The sequence below is a fragment of the Calonectris borealis genome, chromosome 1, assembly GCF_964195595.1.
Source record: "Calonectris borealis chromosome 1, bCalBor7.hap1.2, whole genome shotgun sequence".
In the NCBI taxonomy this organism is placed as follows: domain Eukaryota; kingdom Metazoa; phylum Chordata; class Aves; order Procellariiformes; family Procellariidae; genus Calonectris; species Calonectris borealis.
This window is the reverse complement of record NC_134312.1, coordinates 16,499,264-16,513,198: the sequence shown is the minus strand read 5'-3', so window position 1 is coordinate 16,513,198 and position 13,935 is coordinate 16,499,264. Positions and strand designations below refer to the sequence as shown.

The 13,935-nt window shown below is 40.4% G+C and overlaps 1 protein-coding gene across 1 annotated transcript in view; it reads left to right on the top strand.

Moving 5' to 3' along the window:
- Positions 1 to 10,415, top strand: part of LRRK2 (leucine rich repeat kinase 2) — a 73,552-nt gene extending 63,137 nt beyond the window's left edge. Inside the window, exons 47-51 of the mRNA XM_075145770.1 lie at positions 320 to 504; positions 1,923 to 2,075; positions 2,818 to 3,026; positions 6,280 to 6,354; positions 8,300 to 10,415. Of these exons, the coding sequence (XP_075001871.1) occupies positions 320 to 504; positions 1,923 to 2,075; positions 2,818 to 3,026; positions 6,280 to 6,354; positions 8,300 to 8,421 (744 nt within the window). The 3' untranslated portion in view covers positions 8,422 to 10,415. The remainder of the gene's footprint in view (positions 1 to 319; positions 505 to 1,922; positions 2,076 to 2,817; positions 3,027 to 6,279; positions 6,355 to 8,299) is intronic.
- The last annotated feature ends 3,520 nt before the right edge of the window (positions 10,416 to 13,935 follow it).

Sequence of the window (13,935 nt, the reverse complement as noted above, 5' to 3'; positions counted from 1 at the left end):
CAGAAGTAGAATATGGTCCACTGTGGGATGTCTCCAAGATATGGATATGACTTTCCATCCAGTTCTTGAACTGCGCCAAGGGTTGCAGAAAGTGTCAGTCCCAGCTCTGTCCCGTTTCCACTCACAGGCTGTTTTCTGTGGGACATCTATAATGAGATTATAGTGCTTTTCAATCTCTAACATTCTGGTAAGATAACATAATGGTTCAGAAAATCTGGCTGTGTAAATTTAATTCAGCAGGCTGTGTGGCCTTGTTTTAACAGTTTCTGAGTGTCTGTATACTCCTTGTCTCTAATGGAGAGTATATTTTTTCTTGCAGTGTAAGGGTGCTACACCTTTGAAGATACTAACTATAGGGAACGTTAGCACACCACTGATGTGCTTAAATGAATCCTCATACTTACCTGAAAAAAATATAATCTGGGGAGGCTGTGGAACAAAGATCTTTGCCTTAACTAGTGATTTCTCTGTTCAAAAGCTCATTGAAACAAAGACAAGTCAACTGTAAGTTTTTTTTATAAATAATGTTACTAGACTCTTCTGTTGTTTTCATTGAAGATTTCTGGCAGTACTTTGATGTAATATCTTGTTCTAGAGCTCATTCTTTGAGTTCTCTTGTTTCCATTCTTTTCCTTCCGTAATACAGGTGGAATACAATGTGCTTTAAAATGAGATTGGTGAGTAGTGTTTAAAGTATTCATTGCTCCTTTTAAACAAGGGATATGCATTTTTACTATATAAAGGATTTATGAAGTCAGTATATATTCAGAAAATGTATAAATGCAACTGATCAGTTCTTCTCCCCCAATGGCATTTGTCCAGGCCCTGTTTACTTTATTTAGAATTATACACACATACTTAGCGTGGTATTTGTTCTTACATGTTTGTTGTATGATATGTGTGCATATCTTTGCCCTATATAGTTAAATCATGTATGATTGCTGACTTCTCATTATTAAGAAATTAGAGACTGAAGTTTTTGGAGTGTTTGGTATAATTCTCACATGGGTAAATCCTGCTCTGAAGTTAAGGGGAATTTTTCCTAAGCAGGGAAAACAGTGTTTGGTTTTATGCTAGTAGAGGTCATTATTCTGGGAAATTAGTTTGCTTTGGAAAATAATGTGTTAATATAAAGCAAGAAACTAAAACTTCAGTAAAATGCAGTTCGATGGCAAGATGCAAAATATGTCACAGGAATAATTTGAGCTTTGTGAAGGCAAAACTGTATATGGGTTTGAAAATAAAGTTGTCAAAAACAAGTAACGTTAGGGAAAGTAGCAGTGTTACTGAGTGTCTGCTGTCAGGGACCTGTAATTTTGAGCTGTTCTTCAAGATGAATTGAAGAGTCAATGAAATAAGCTAATGCTCTTAAATTGTAGGGCCAATAATATTTTGATACGTGCCGGCACAGATCTGGCATGAGAGACAAATTCATATGCAGAGGAAAATAGTCAAAAAGGCGGTTAGCTGAAGTGAAACGAGCAGAGCAAGGTGAACTAAATCTCACTGCTGCTTTTTAGGCTTAGTCATCTTTGTGTGGAGTGACCCTTTATGGTCTTGTGGGCCCTGTGAGAACTATTGAATGTCTCCAAACATTGAAAGAGTGGCAGGAGAAAGGTGGAGTTTGCCCTGCTGTGATGTGAGCATATGTGATTTGAGCAGATAGATGGGCAAGATTTTTTAATAGTTTTTGGGCATTAATGCGCCTCCAGGGATATCATCAGCATAACTCCATTACTGTGAGAATTTATGTCAAACTGTAGGAAGATTATAGCAAACCCTTTCAGTTGTATCTTAGCCCAGTTTGGTTTAAAGGCTGAATGATTCTGTAAGAGTTAGAGGGAAGCTAACCCCACTTACAATAGTCAAGTTTTTTACTAGATATTTTCTGTGTATCTAACTGGAGTTCTTCTCTTTTCTAGGTTCTGTCATAATGCTTACAGTGATGCAAACATTATTTCAATAGCAATAGACAAATCCATCTACTTGGCAAAGAAAAACAGCCATTTTGTGGAAATCTGGGACAAGAAGACAGAAAAACTTTCGGAACTAATTGACTGTGCACATTTTCTTAAGTAAGTGTTTTATTTCAGATTGATGGCCTGATGCATAGAAAGCTGAATGACAGATTGCCTTCTCTAGCATAGTACCTTAACCTGTTGGAGGTAAGGGATTTGCCCGGTTCTTTGGGCAGATGTGGAATTCCTTTCCTCTCTTTTGGCCCAGAACTTCAGAATAATACCATACAGAATCTCAATTTTTTAAGACCCTTATTATATTTCACAATTTGTCTATGATTTCAAGAAGATTCATTTAACTCTGCTCAAGAAAGAAGAAAGTCTTTTGCTGTCCTTCAGGTAATAATGCTTTTGCATACAGTTACTTCCTGAATAAGAATGTCTTCTCTCTCCAGTGCACAGGTTCAGTAAGAGATCAGAGTTTTATTAACAGTGACGGTGATTTTCATTTCCATTTAAATTGCTCTTCTCCCTTAATATGCCACGTCCATTTCATTTTCATGGTGAGGTTAGGAGCAGCTCTAGGTGTGCTCCTCCTACTTTGCAGTGACATCATTCTCCTGCAGACTGGGAGAGAACAGAGAAGCATACCTGCCTCCTATTTAAAGGTCTTTTGAAGCAGACCAGCTGCGTCTTAGAAGTCCAGTCCGGTTTGTTTCAAGTCAATCAATTGATTAGCATGGGATTTTTTGGGCTTGTCTTGATGATTGTTTAGAAGGCTGGTATTGAGAGAGTCATTTTAGCAGTAGTGGAATAGTGTGCCACGAGATTTTAATACAAATTCTCTCCATACTTGTAGGGACAAAGTGGAAAAACTAAATAAGGAGTCAAAACATAAACTGGCTTATTCTGGAAGAGTGAAGACAATTTGCCTGCAGAAAAATACTGCACTGTGGATAGGGACAGGAGGAGGACATATCCTGCTGCTTGATTTATCAACACGTCGTCCTGTTCGAGTTATAGACAATTTTTGTGATTCTGTTAGAGTCATGATAACAGCTCAGCTAGGTAAGTAAAACCATCAAATGATGAGTACTTTGAAATCAGTGCCAAGTTTAGGATTGCTGTCTCCTGTTTGGCATGTGTTCCAGGAACAGATTAGCATTTTCCATGTTTTATTCATTCCTTCTATTCCACTGCTGTCATCTTCAGTCAATGTCAGACACTCTGGTGTTAGCTGAATACCAGCAGGCTGTCATACCTGTGCCCACATAAAACAACAGCTCTTCCCTGGCTTGTCACTGATCCGCACATGAACACACCCCACCTTCACTGCGTCCTTGTGCCATGCTTCAGCACAGCTCTCACCATCTTCTGTCCGATAGTCTTTGTCTTGGTCTGTGTCTGCCTGTGCTCTTTCTCCATCTTAAGTTTTACGCTTCTGGCTTCTCTCTCTATGGAGCTTGTTACGTTTTAATAATTTTTCCTTACTTGCTTATTGCCTAGTTTTCTTCTCCCATCCTTATTCAGGAATGGTTCTTTTAGGTTTGGGTTACAGGCAGATCACAGCAAAGCTGGGAAAGTGCTACACACTTGGACTCAGGGTGCAGACTTGTACACATGTGCTGTTCCTGTCACCAGGAACACCAGTTGTTTCGAGCTGCTGTAGGCAGACAGCAGTTGTGGGTTTTCAGTGGTAATTACAAACAGCCAGAGGAGCATAGTTGAGTACAGGGGAACTTCGTGGCTGTTGTAACTTCCTTCACCTGTACGCTTTCCTGCATCTCTCCCAAAAGTAATAAAAGCCATACCAACTCAAAAGTTCATTGTACTGCAGTGGTGGGTACGCTTAAAACACACATTACTTCAGAAAGTACTCTGTGGTACAACATGTGGATTCCCGTCGCCTTCCACTGTGTTTTGAAAAAAACTCTGGAGTTCCCTTGTCAGTGTGATTTAAAATGTGTTTGCTGTCAAAAAAAGACTCTGAAGCTGTTGTTGTGGACTCAGAAACACACTGTAATCCTGCTAGCAAACTTCATAGTTGCAGGCTGTGGATGTTTTCTCATTACCATCATGAACTTAATTTGGGGGCTAGTTTTTTCTTTTCTGGCACCAGAAGTATCTATAGTGCTGATAGTGTTGTTTGAGTCAAAAAAAATCCATCTTCCTCTGACTTGCCTTTGCCTGAGACAGCAAGTTTGTAGAGTCTGTTCAGTCCTCAGCTGTTAAGAGTGCCAGCTATAGAGTCCAGATTTACTAGCACAGCATTTTCAGTCTGTCTAGTCCGGATAGCTACAGTATTAGTACTATAAGGGATGTTTTATTTTTAGCATTTTGTAAAGAATACTTACTATGAAAACAAAATTTCTGTCTCACTTATTACTGTCATTGATAGGGAAAGTATATTGTATAGAATAATACAGTGTGATTTAAAAAGCCTTGGGTCTCATATTCTTTGTTTCTAGTCACCTCAACATTTTTAATCAAAATTTTATGTATAGAAAAGTTAATACTTCAGGAGAAAGTGTTTAGCTGCATTTGCACAAATCTCAAGAATAGCAAGTAAGATTGATACATGCAGTTTGATGTGTAGTTTTTTCTTTTGATCATTTTTTCCCAGCAATTATTTATAAGGATTGTTTTTTTTCCTAAATTCCATTGTTTTTACTGGGATTTTCACAGAATCAATGAAAACAGCACTGAGGCTGCTAAGCAATTCTTCAACAGTAACACATTACTTGTGTGAGATGAGAGAAGATAGAGGGAAATATTTTTGTATTAAATAGTTTCATTTAAGATAAAAATATATAATGTCAAACAAATGTAAATATTTGAGGGAAAAGGGATTGCCAGACTTTGAGACATCAATTTTATCTGTAGTTCATCTATGAATATGGAAATAGAATGTCTTTTTCTCGTTCTCTCACCTAACACATTGATGTGTAATAGACATGAGACTTATCGTAGAGAATGATTTATATGTAAATCTGTAGTTCATTTTGCAAGTGAAAATTTAGACTTCCATATAGTAAGAAAGGACCCTAGTCTAAATAAGAAACATTATACTTAAGTTCCAATCACTTTTTTACGGAGTGTGAATAGGACTGGTTGCAGAAAAAATTAAAGCGATGAAAAATCTGAGCATGGAACATGTGTATGATTCCCACCAGCCCTCATCTACCATAAGCAGATTTACATCAATATCGAAGGAGAATATACTGCAGATCTCCACAGGGCAGGAAAAATCTCTCTCTACCTTGCAGAGGTCCTGGGGGACCGACTAGAAACGTTTGCTGATTCAGATGGAACGTATCTTGGGGGGGACACTGCAGTGTGGTCACACAAACCTTCCAAGACTGTGGCTTTCACAGTACTCCAGTCTATTTATACCCCAGAAACTGATCCCCTCCTCATTTTTCCCGGGGGAGTGTGTAAGACTTCATGTATGAAGAGGTGTGGGGAGGTGTGAGACGCAGTGCTGCAGCTGGGGTGTCTGCACACAGAGGGCTGTTCCTTCCCTGGCCTGATCCGTGACCCAGGTACGTAGGCTGGGTCCTGTATTCCTCTACTAGCGTACAGCCACGGGCTCACCGCCCTCGTTGTGCTGCCAGTAGGACAGGGAGCTGCTGTGGCAGGAGAACACGGAGCAGCTTCCATCTATCTTGCAAGACATTTATAAACATGTCTTGTTGGGAATAAGCGGGAAGTTGATATTGAAACACGGGCATATTCAACTTACCCCTCTGTGATCCAACCACTCCTGTCTCCCTAGTCTTTTTTTGCATTATTCAGTAGGCACCTTCCTGTGATCCATCCCCTGTTTCTATTTCCCTGCTAACTCTCCTGTCTTACCTACGTGCCATCATTAGTTCAGAACACTTTTAATTAGTTTGTATCATATTTGGTTGTTTTGGTTTTTTCACAACCAAACTGATTACTGGCACTTTCTGTTTCTGCTGTGCACTGGGACTTCATTTGCAGCCTATCCCTTCGCTGTGACATCTGTTCCCTGTGACTCTGCTACCTCTGCTTGTGGCATATAATAGGGTGCTTTGTTCTTGGGCTTGTTCAACAGGCTGGCCAGCTGATCCAGTGCGTATGCCTTTGAACCCTGATAAACCCCTACATTAAATGGAGACGTGAACTATACTGTTTTCATGTCTGCGTTTTTTATAGTTAATGATTTTGAATAAAGGGTCCAGGTGACTGAATTCTGCTTTCTGTCCTCTTAGTGGCATGATGTCATCTACTCTTTCTGACCTTAAGTTACAAAGTTCCCATTAAAATTAAAATTTGACATTTTATTTCTTTGAAAAAGGGAGTCTCAAGAATGCGGTCCTGGTTTTGGGATATTGCTATAAAAGTGACACCGAAGACAACAAATATCACAAAGGTACCTGGACTGTGTTTTATTAACTCGTATTATTAGTGGAGTAGACACTTTTATGCTTGACTGCCCACTGAGAGTGGGGAGTTGATGATCTTCGTTTGGTATAATTTTATTGAAACATCATTATTATTTTTTGTTGTCTTTTGCATTTCTGGGCTCCACACAAACTAACAGTAACTTCCAAAAATGGATCAGAGGAAGACACTATTTGAAGTATATAATATAATTTGCTGGAAAACTGTATTTGGAGAGTAAATGTCATTGTCTAATTGGAGAATGTATCAAATGGATTTCCAGAGGGGTCTGTGCTAGGCCTCCTATGAATCCTCAATGTTTTCATGAATGATGTGGATGAAAGAATAGTGAATGTGCTTTTCAGATTTGCAGGCAATTCTCAGCTAAGACAAAGCCACAAGCACACTGGAGGGCAGGGTTAGAATTCAGAATTACCTTGACAAATAGAACAAATGGTCTGGAAGAAAATAGGATACAATTCAGTAAGGACAAATGCAAGACCTTTTACTTAATTAGGAATGATGCGTTGTATCAACATGAGGAAATGATCAGCTTAAACAGCAGTGCTGCAGAAAAAGGGTTATAATTGATCGCAGGCTGAACATGAGTCAACCGTGTCACATTGCTGCAAAGAGGCAAACATCATTCTCACACCAATCAAAAAGTGGTGTCTGTAAGCTAATTCTTACACTCTGGTAAGTGCTGATATGGCCTCTGCTGGAGAAGTTCCATTTGGAACATTGCTGAATGATCTGGACTATTAGGAATATAGGCCTATTAGGAATAGTCCAGAGGAGAGAAATGCAACCTGTGGGGAAATGTTGCAGGAAGTTAAGTTGGTTAATATAAATAAAGCTTAGAGAGGACGTGATAATAGGCTTCAAATATGTAAATAAAGAGGAAGGGAATAAAGACTTCTACATATTCCCTGTGGGTAGGCTAAGGTCTGACCAGTTTCTATTACAGCAAGGGAGATTTAGGTCAGCATCAGGAAAAGCTTCCTGACAATTAGGATAGCAAAGTGCTGGAATAGGAAGATAGAAAATCTCCACCTTTGGGCTTTTCTAAGAACAGTTACAGTTGGTGCTCTGATCGATGCCCTTCTTGAACTTTATCTCATCCCAGTTTCAGCAACTCCTAAAAATGTAGCAATGGCAGTATAAAGTTAAGGGTGGCAAGGGTAGATGAGCTGACTGGAGTAAAATAAGAATCAAACATACACCAGTGGTTTTTATATTCTGGTATTTCCTGATTCTTACCATAAGAACACCCATTGCCTTTTTAGCCTTTTTATTGTATTTAAGAGTGCCATTAATTACACAGAGAGGAATCAGAAACTCCCAAAAACCTTGGAGCTTTAGTTTGCGATCCCCTACCTCATGCAAATGTTCTCAATTATCCTTATTCCACTAAAAGCAATGTAAATTCTCTATGAATAAAGAGTTGTCTGCATGAAGGCAGACTGAAGAAGTGACCTTTTCCCAGTATAGTCACTACCTTATGAAATCAGCTTTCATTTTTAGTTTACATTGAATGGGTTTTGAATCTTGTAAGCATTCAGGGTATATCTGCTCAGGAAAACAGAGATGAAATTTTACGCAGGCACCTCAGTAGTAGCATTAGCTGTAGCTCAGGTCGGTACCTTATGGCCCACAGGCACGAGAAATGGTTTTTCAAGTGCTTTTAAATGGTATACTCTAAGTTTAGGAACTGGAATCCAAATCATTGTGCAAGTACAAACAACTCGTAACCCATAACTGTATTACCTTACACATAAAGTGTCGTATAACTTGTCTTCCAGGTCCTAAGCATCATGCTTCATTGAGGCAATTTATGAGTAATTAAAAAATAAGCAGATAAGCAAAACCACTTCTAATTATGCAGTAATTCTTCTCTGTTGCAGTTTTCAGTTTTTTAATTTTTTTTTTTCCAGAATTACAATCCTGCGTGTCAGTGTGGGACATTAACCTGCCCCATGAAGTGCAAAACCTGAAAAAACATACAGAAATGAGACAGGAATTAGCAGAAAAAATGAAGAGCTTTTCTTTGGACTGAAAAGTCACCTTGCAAGTGCCATTCTCTTTTCTAGTCTTCCATCCTAACTTACTGTGCAATATTTACAACTTCTTCTTGCTGAGGTTTTTAACTGAAAACCAAGAAGAAAACTGCCATGAGAGAGGCAGTTGGTATTCATAGGATACCAAGAAAAAAGAAGGATAAGTTATTTCTAATATTTGAAAGGACATAAAACTATTGAGAATTTCTGAATCTAAAGTGTTCTTATGCATCTGTTGTTTACTTGTGAAGTTCTGCTCTCAGCAACTATGGCTCAACTTCAGTATAACATTGATCATCCGGTTTTTGATCCCAGTTAAATTGGGAATAAGCCAGAAGACTATAAATGGCTCTTATTTACTTCATTATCTCTACTGAGTTGACGCTGTAATAAGAAGCAAAATTTAAGCCTCTATGTGTTTATTGCAGTTTGCATGTATGAGTTTGCTCTGATGATTCATGTTTTAGTAATAAGTCAGAGCTCATGACCCTGAGTATATGAAAGAAAACATTATATTTTATATAATAGCAGTGTTTAAAGGAACATAAAATGACTACATTACTCCTTGAAAACAACAGGCAGAATAGGCTTTATTTCTTCCATGAATAAATGACATTTTTTTCATTATGATCAGAAAAAAAAGTTGTGCTACAATAATAAAATAGCTCAGAATTCACAAATTAAATACCGACAGGCTTCTGCAAGTTGGTGTCCTCTTGCAGTACTGCAGTCTGCCTTGTCCTAGGAGATGTAATCACATCGTTATGAACATTACCATTCACATATATCTGTTGTACAGCTCACTTTGAAAAGCCAAGAGAAAACACGGGGTGAAAGCTCTGATATAAATGCTGCTACAACGTGTACCACAAAGAAAGAAGCATGCTGCTGTAGCCAGACTGCTAGTTCTTAGTCCAACTTGCTGATTTGCTTACCTGAATCTAAAAAACAAAAAAGGACTTTCACTTTGATATTTCTAACATGCGAAGTTTCCATGTATTCTTGTTTTAATATATATTGTTGTTTCAGGGGTAAGCAGGGGAACCTTGAGGAGTGTAAGAATTGGCTACCTCTTGCATATAACTACCAGAATTTGTTGCCACACATCTTCATTCAAGAGATGCCTTTTGCTGCTCTCTGGCTATAAGTCCAAGCTGCTTCTTACAGCCTGCACTGACCTGCTCTAAGTGCCTCATTTCTGTCCATCAGAAGACAGATGTCATTTTCTTTTTTTGATACCAAAAGAACCTATAGGGCGCTCCTGAAATCTCAAGGAGTGGAGTATCCAGAGCCATTCCTGAGTCTATGGAGCTGAACAAGTTTGAGCAACCAAAAAGTTCTCAGTTCCATTTTTACAGTTTTGGAGAAATTACATACTAGGACAACAGCTTTTATTGTGTCCAACTATATCATTGTTGTATTTTCTGCCATTTGTTGAGTCCGTACTCAGGATTCCTTTCAGATATGCACCCCAGTTTTTATCTATTCTTGTAATCTGCATACTGAGAATAATTTGCTATTTATATGGGATTTTATAACTCAGAAAACATGTATTATCTTATAATGAATACTTTTTTTAAAAAATAGAACATAAGTATTGTGATTATGTTTATTTATGTGTCATTTTGAGATGTAAGCCTTAAACCTTTTTATTAAAACTGTGCTTTGTTAATAACATAGTGTACTTTATGATCGCTGAATTTCCAAGGAGGAGCTTTTGTGGGCAGTTTTTGTGGAGCTTAATCCCTCACATCAGGATGATGCAAGATCCCCGTTCTGTGGGTTGTGTTGACACAGCTGCATTCCCACTTGTCCTCTGTCTCATAGTGCACGTCTTGAGCCCTTTTCCACTCCCCAGTTTGTCTTCTACTTGGTGTTCCTTGCAGCCTTTCCCAGCAATGGGAGGTGACCTGTAAGCAGTACTGTCCTTGCAGTCGTTAGTCACCTCTTCCGAGATTCTCTGGAAAAGAATGACCCATAGAGTGAATCGGGCCTACATGTTAGGTATTACAGGGATAGCAAAGAACAAAAGAGATAATAGCAACAAAACGAAAGACAGGCGGTCATCACAATCCTGACTAAATTGGCCACTGTTGAATTATCAGTGGTGAGAGGGTGAAATTCTCCAACAGTGGTAACCCACTGTGACTCTTCAGCAATACAGCACTCATTCATATGGCGCACAGTGGTCCAGCTGCATCCTCCCCAAATACTTTTCAGTACTATGAGAGAAGATTTGGAGAAGATCCTGCGTTGGTGCTTCCTGTTATTCTTTGCTATTTGATACAGTCTAGAAGTGCATCTCTGGCCATCTTGAGCCCTATTCAGCTCACGCTGTGCGGCTGCCTGTCTGCCAAGTGTGGCATTTCTTAGAGAGAATAGTGACAGGCATATCCTGTCAAATAAAGGGGACAGCCCTCAGCATCCATCTCTTTCCCGAGTGTGGGAAAGCTGGCGGGGGGGAAGAACAGCACTTCTATGTGACAACCATTTAAACTTGCACTATAAGGAAACCTTTTCCCAGAAATGTCTCTACTGACAAAGTATAAGGAAAGAGGGAAAAAAAGATCCATGACTTTGTGTTCCCTCTGGTTTTAGTGGAGCTGTTTGGAAACCAGTAGGATGTGATCACGTAAGAGTATAAGCTCTACCAGGTGTAATGCTTCCTGTATACTTGGGATAACATCCAGCAGCTGAAAACAGAAAGATAACCCTTACTTCAAAAAAGAGCCTGTTTGCTCATGGGAAACAAGAGTATGGTTTGGCTGTGATTTAACACCTGAGCTGGAACCTGTAATTAACCCCATGTTCCTCAGAACTGTGCAGCTAAATGATACTGGGGTTTAGACCTAAAGACGAGGAGACAAACTGTACAGAGTGAGCTAAATGCTTGACTAGATACTGACTTCATTTCTTTTAAGTATCTTTCCCCTCCTGTGCTATTGACTTTAATTAGGGTCATTCTTTTTATTGGTTGCTTGCTCTGACATAGAGCTGGTTCATCTGTACATTAATTTTAACCTTACTTCTTTTACAAGCGGTTCCTGGTTAATCCCACTGTAAACAAGTTATGCAGCCTGATTTCATGTACTTTCTGTATTATATACTGGCATTCCTCTTACTCTGAAATCTCATATACTTCCTCTTGTGTGCCTTTTTATTATCCTATTACTTCTTCATGTGCCACTTTGGGGCAAAACTGGGACGTGCAATGGAGGAGAGAGAACAAGGCCTCCTGGGAGTGAGTTGATCCCCAAACACGGGCATTTGTTATTACTGCCACTTAATAACCATACCCATCTACCTGGAGCGGTCAAGACAAATAACCCGTTTTATGATGAACTCTTCAGATACCAGAGGCATGAGAAAGTAATAAGGGAAAAGAATGAGGCTCAGTGAATAAGGAAAAGACAATGACATTCATATTTTTCTATCAGCCTTTCAAGTAGAAAAGCATATGAACAATTCCTCTTCTCACTTATTTTCTGGCTTTTAAGTCATTCATTAAGAAATCTGAAAACAGCTCCCATTACCTGTTACCAGAGAACCAAATGTTCTGATCAGAACTAGCAGTTGTTCTGTTTTTTTTCTGTCTGAATTAGTTCTTCATCTGTATTACAAACTCATCCCAGATGGTACTGACCTGCACAGTCTCTGATATAAAACCTTCTTCAAGGCCTTTGAACAAGTATAAACAAAAATTACATTTATTGGCTGGCCAGTGCACCTTTTTGTTAACTTTTCCAAATCTTTTGTTTTGTTTTGTTTGTTAGGTAGGCATGTATCTTTATAATGATTTTATTAGTTTGTAAATAGAGAGTGGCATAAACACATGAGACCTGACAATCATACTTATTGCATATCTGTATTTTAAGATCTATGATTTTAAGGGGGGGAAAAACCAACCCACAAGATGTATTATTGTTGTATCAGCAAAAGGAAACCTAGTTTAGGAAAAATTTAGAAGCCAATGCAAGTGAAATTTCCAGCCTTCACCTTCAAGAACGTTCTTTGCTGTATTTGTGAGCTGTGCAGGTACTGTGTGAAGACAGCAGTGCCCGTACCTGTAGACACTTCAGTAAGACTCCTCAATACTTACACCAGATCCTGTTCAATTAAGTAACAAAATTACAAGAATGATCAAATTGTGAAACAACTTTTTTCCTGCAGTGACCTTATGCTGACTGGTACCTACCATTTACATGGTTTATTTGGACTGAGCAGTAAACTGGAATTATTTTTAAAAAGTTATTTAAAATTACAATACACCCATAGATTGACAAAAAAAAAAACAGTGTATTTTTAAACTAGCCTAATACGATTCTGCTAAAACCAAAAGTAAAAGCAAGTTAAGGCTTTTACTTTTTTCCTTTTCTCCTCTTGCTTTGATTTTCTTGTGGCCTGAGAAGGCAGCAGGCGAATACTGTCAGGTTTGTTCAGCCCTGCCAACAGTCCCTACAAGGGCTGTCTCTAATTAGCGAGAAGAGACTTACAATTCAATGTATGTCTCTGGCGTATATAATTATTTACTGCACTTCCACCACAGCCCATTAGCATCAATGATCTGAAAAGTTAAAGTGGATAGAAAAGGGGAAAGAAATTAAAATTTTCTTCTGTGGCAATTCCAGTGTTTTTCTTTTCTGCACCATTTCTCTCTCTGCTTTCTCCCGTGCTTTTCCCATGCCACCTCTTGGCGCTGCCTCCTGACAGCGCGGCCGTGCCTGGGCGAGGGGCAGGGCTGTTTGCTGCGGTGGGCTTCGACCCCGCTCCCACCCAACCGAGAAGCACAGAAACCATTTTGCAGTCTGGGGGGGTGGGGGGAAAAAAAGAAAAGGGGGAAAAAAAAAAACAGAAAAGAAAGAAAAGCTGACAGTGTGACAGCGCGCAACAGCACAGTCCGCTGCCAGCCCAGCCCGGCATCCTTCCCACTGCGGGGGGCCAGGTACCCCGCTTGGTGCTGCCATCGGGACCCCACGAATCCCACCCCCGCAGGGCTGTCCCCGGCAGGGAGGGCAGGGCAGAAAACGTGACTGTGCAGTGCCCGGACGGGCCCGCGGCTCTTCCTGCTGGAAGGCACCACGGAGGGGAGGCGAGCAGGCTGGTGGCAGCACGGGGCTGCCCGGCAAATGTCCGTTCCAGGGCACTGCCCTGCCCTCATGGCACCATCACGGTGGAGATCTTCGGGGCTGCTCCGGTGAGGTGGCTCTCGCGTTTTGCACCATCACCTCCCGCCCCATGGGCACCCCAGCCGCGGGCCCCTGCTTGAGGGCTGGGGCGTGGGCTGGCTCCTGCCCAGCCTTCCTCTGCAGGGACGAAACGGGAAGAGAAAAGCAAACCTCACCCCCCTTCATCTGCGCCGCACACTGCTGGAAGGCAGCCGCAGCCCCTTCCCCACGGAGCCCCGCATGGCCCCTCCCAAAACTCCACATCTAAGCAGCAGCCATGGGGACACTGGTGCTCGGGGTGACAGGCCGGTGGCAGCGACTGCCTGGGCTCCCTCAGCCCAGTCACAC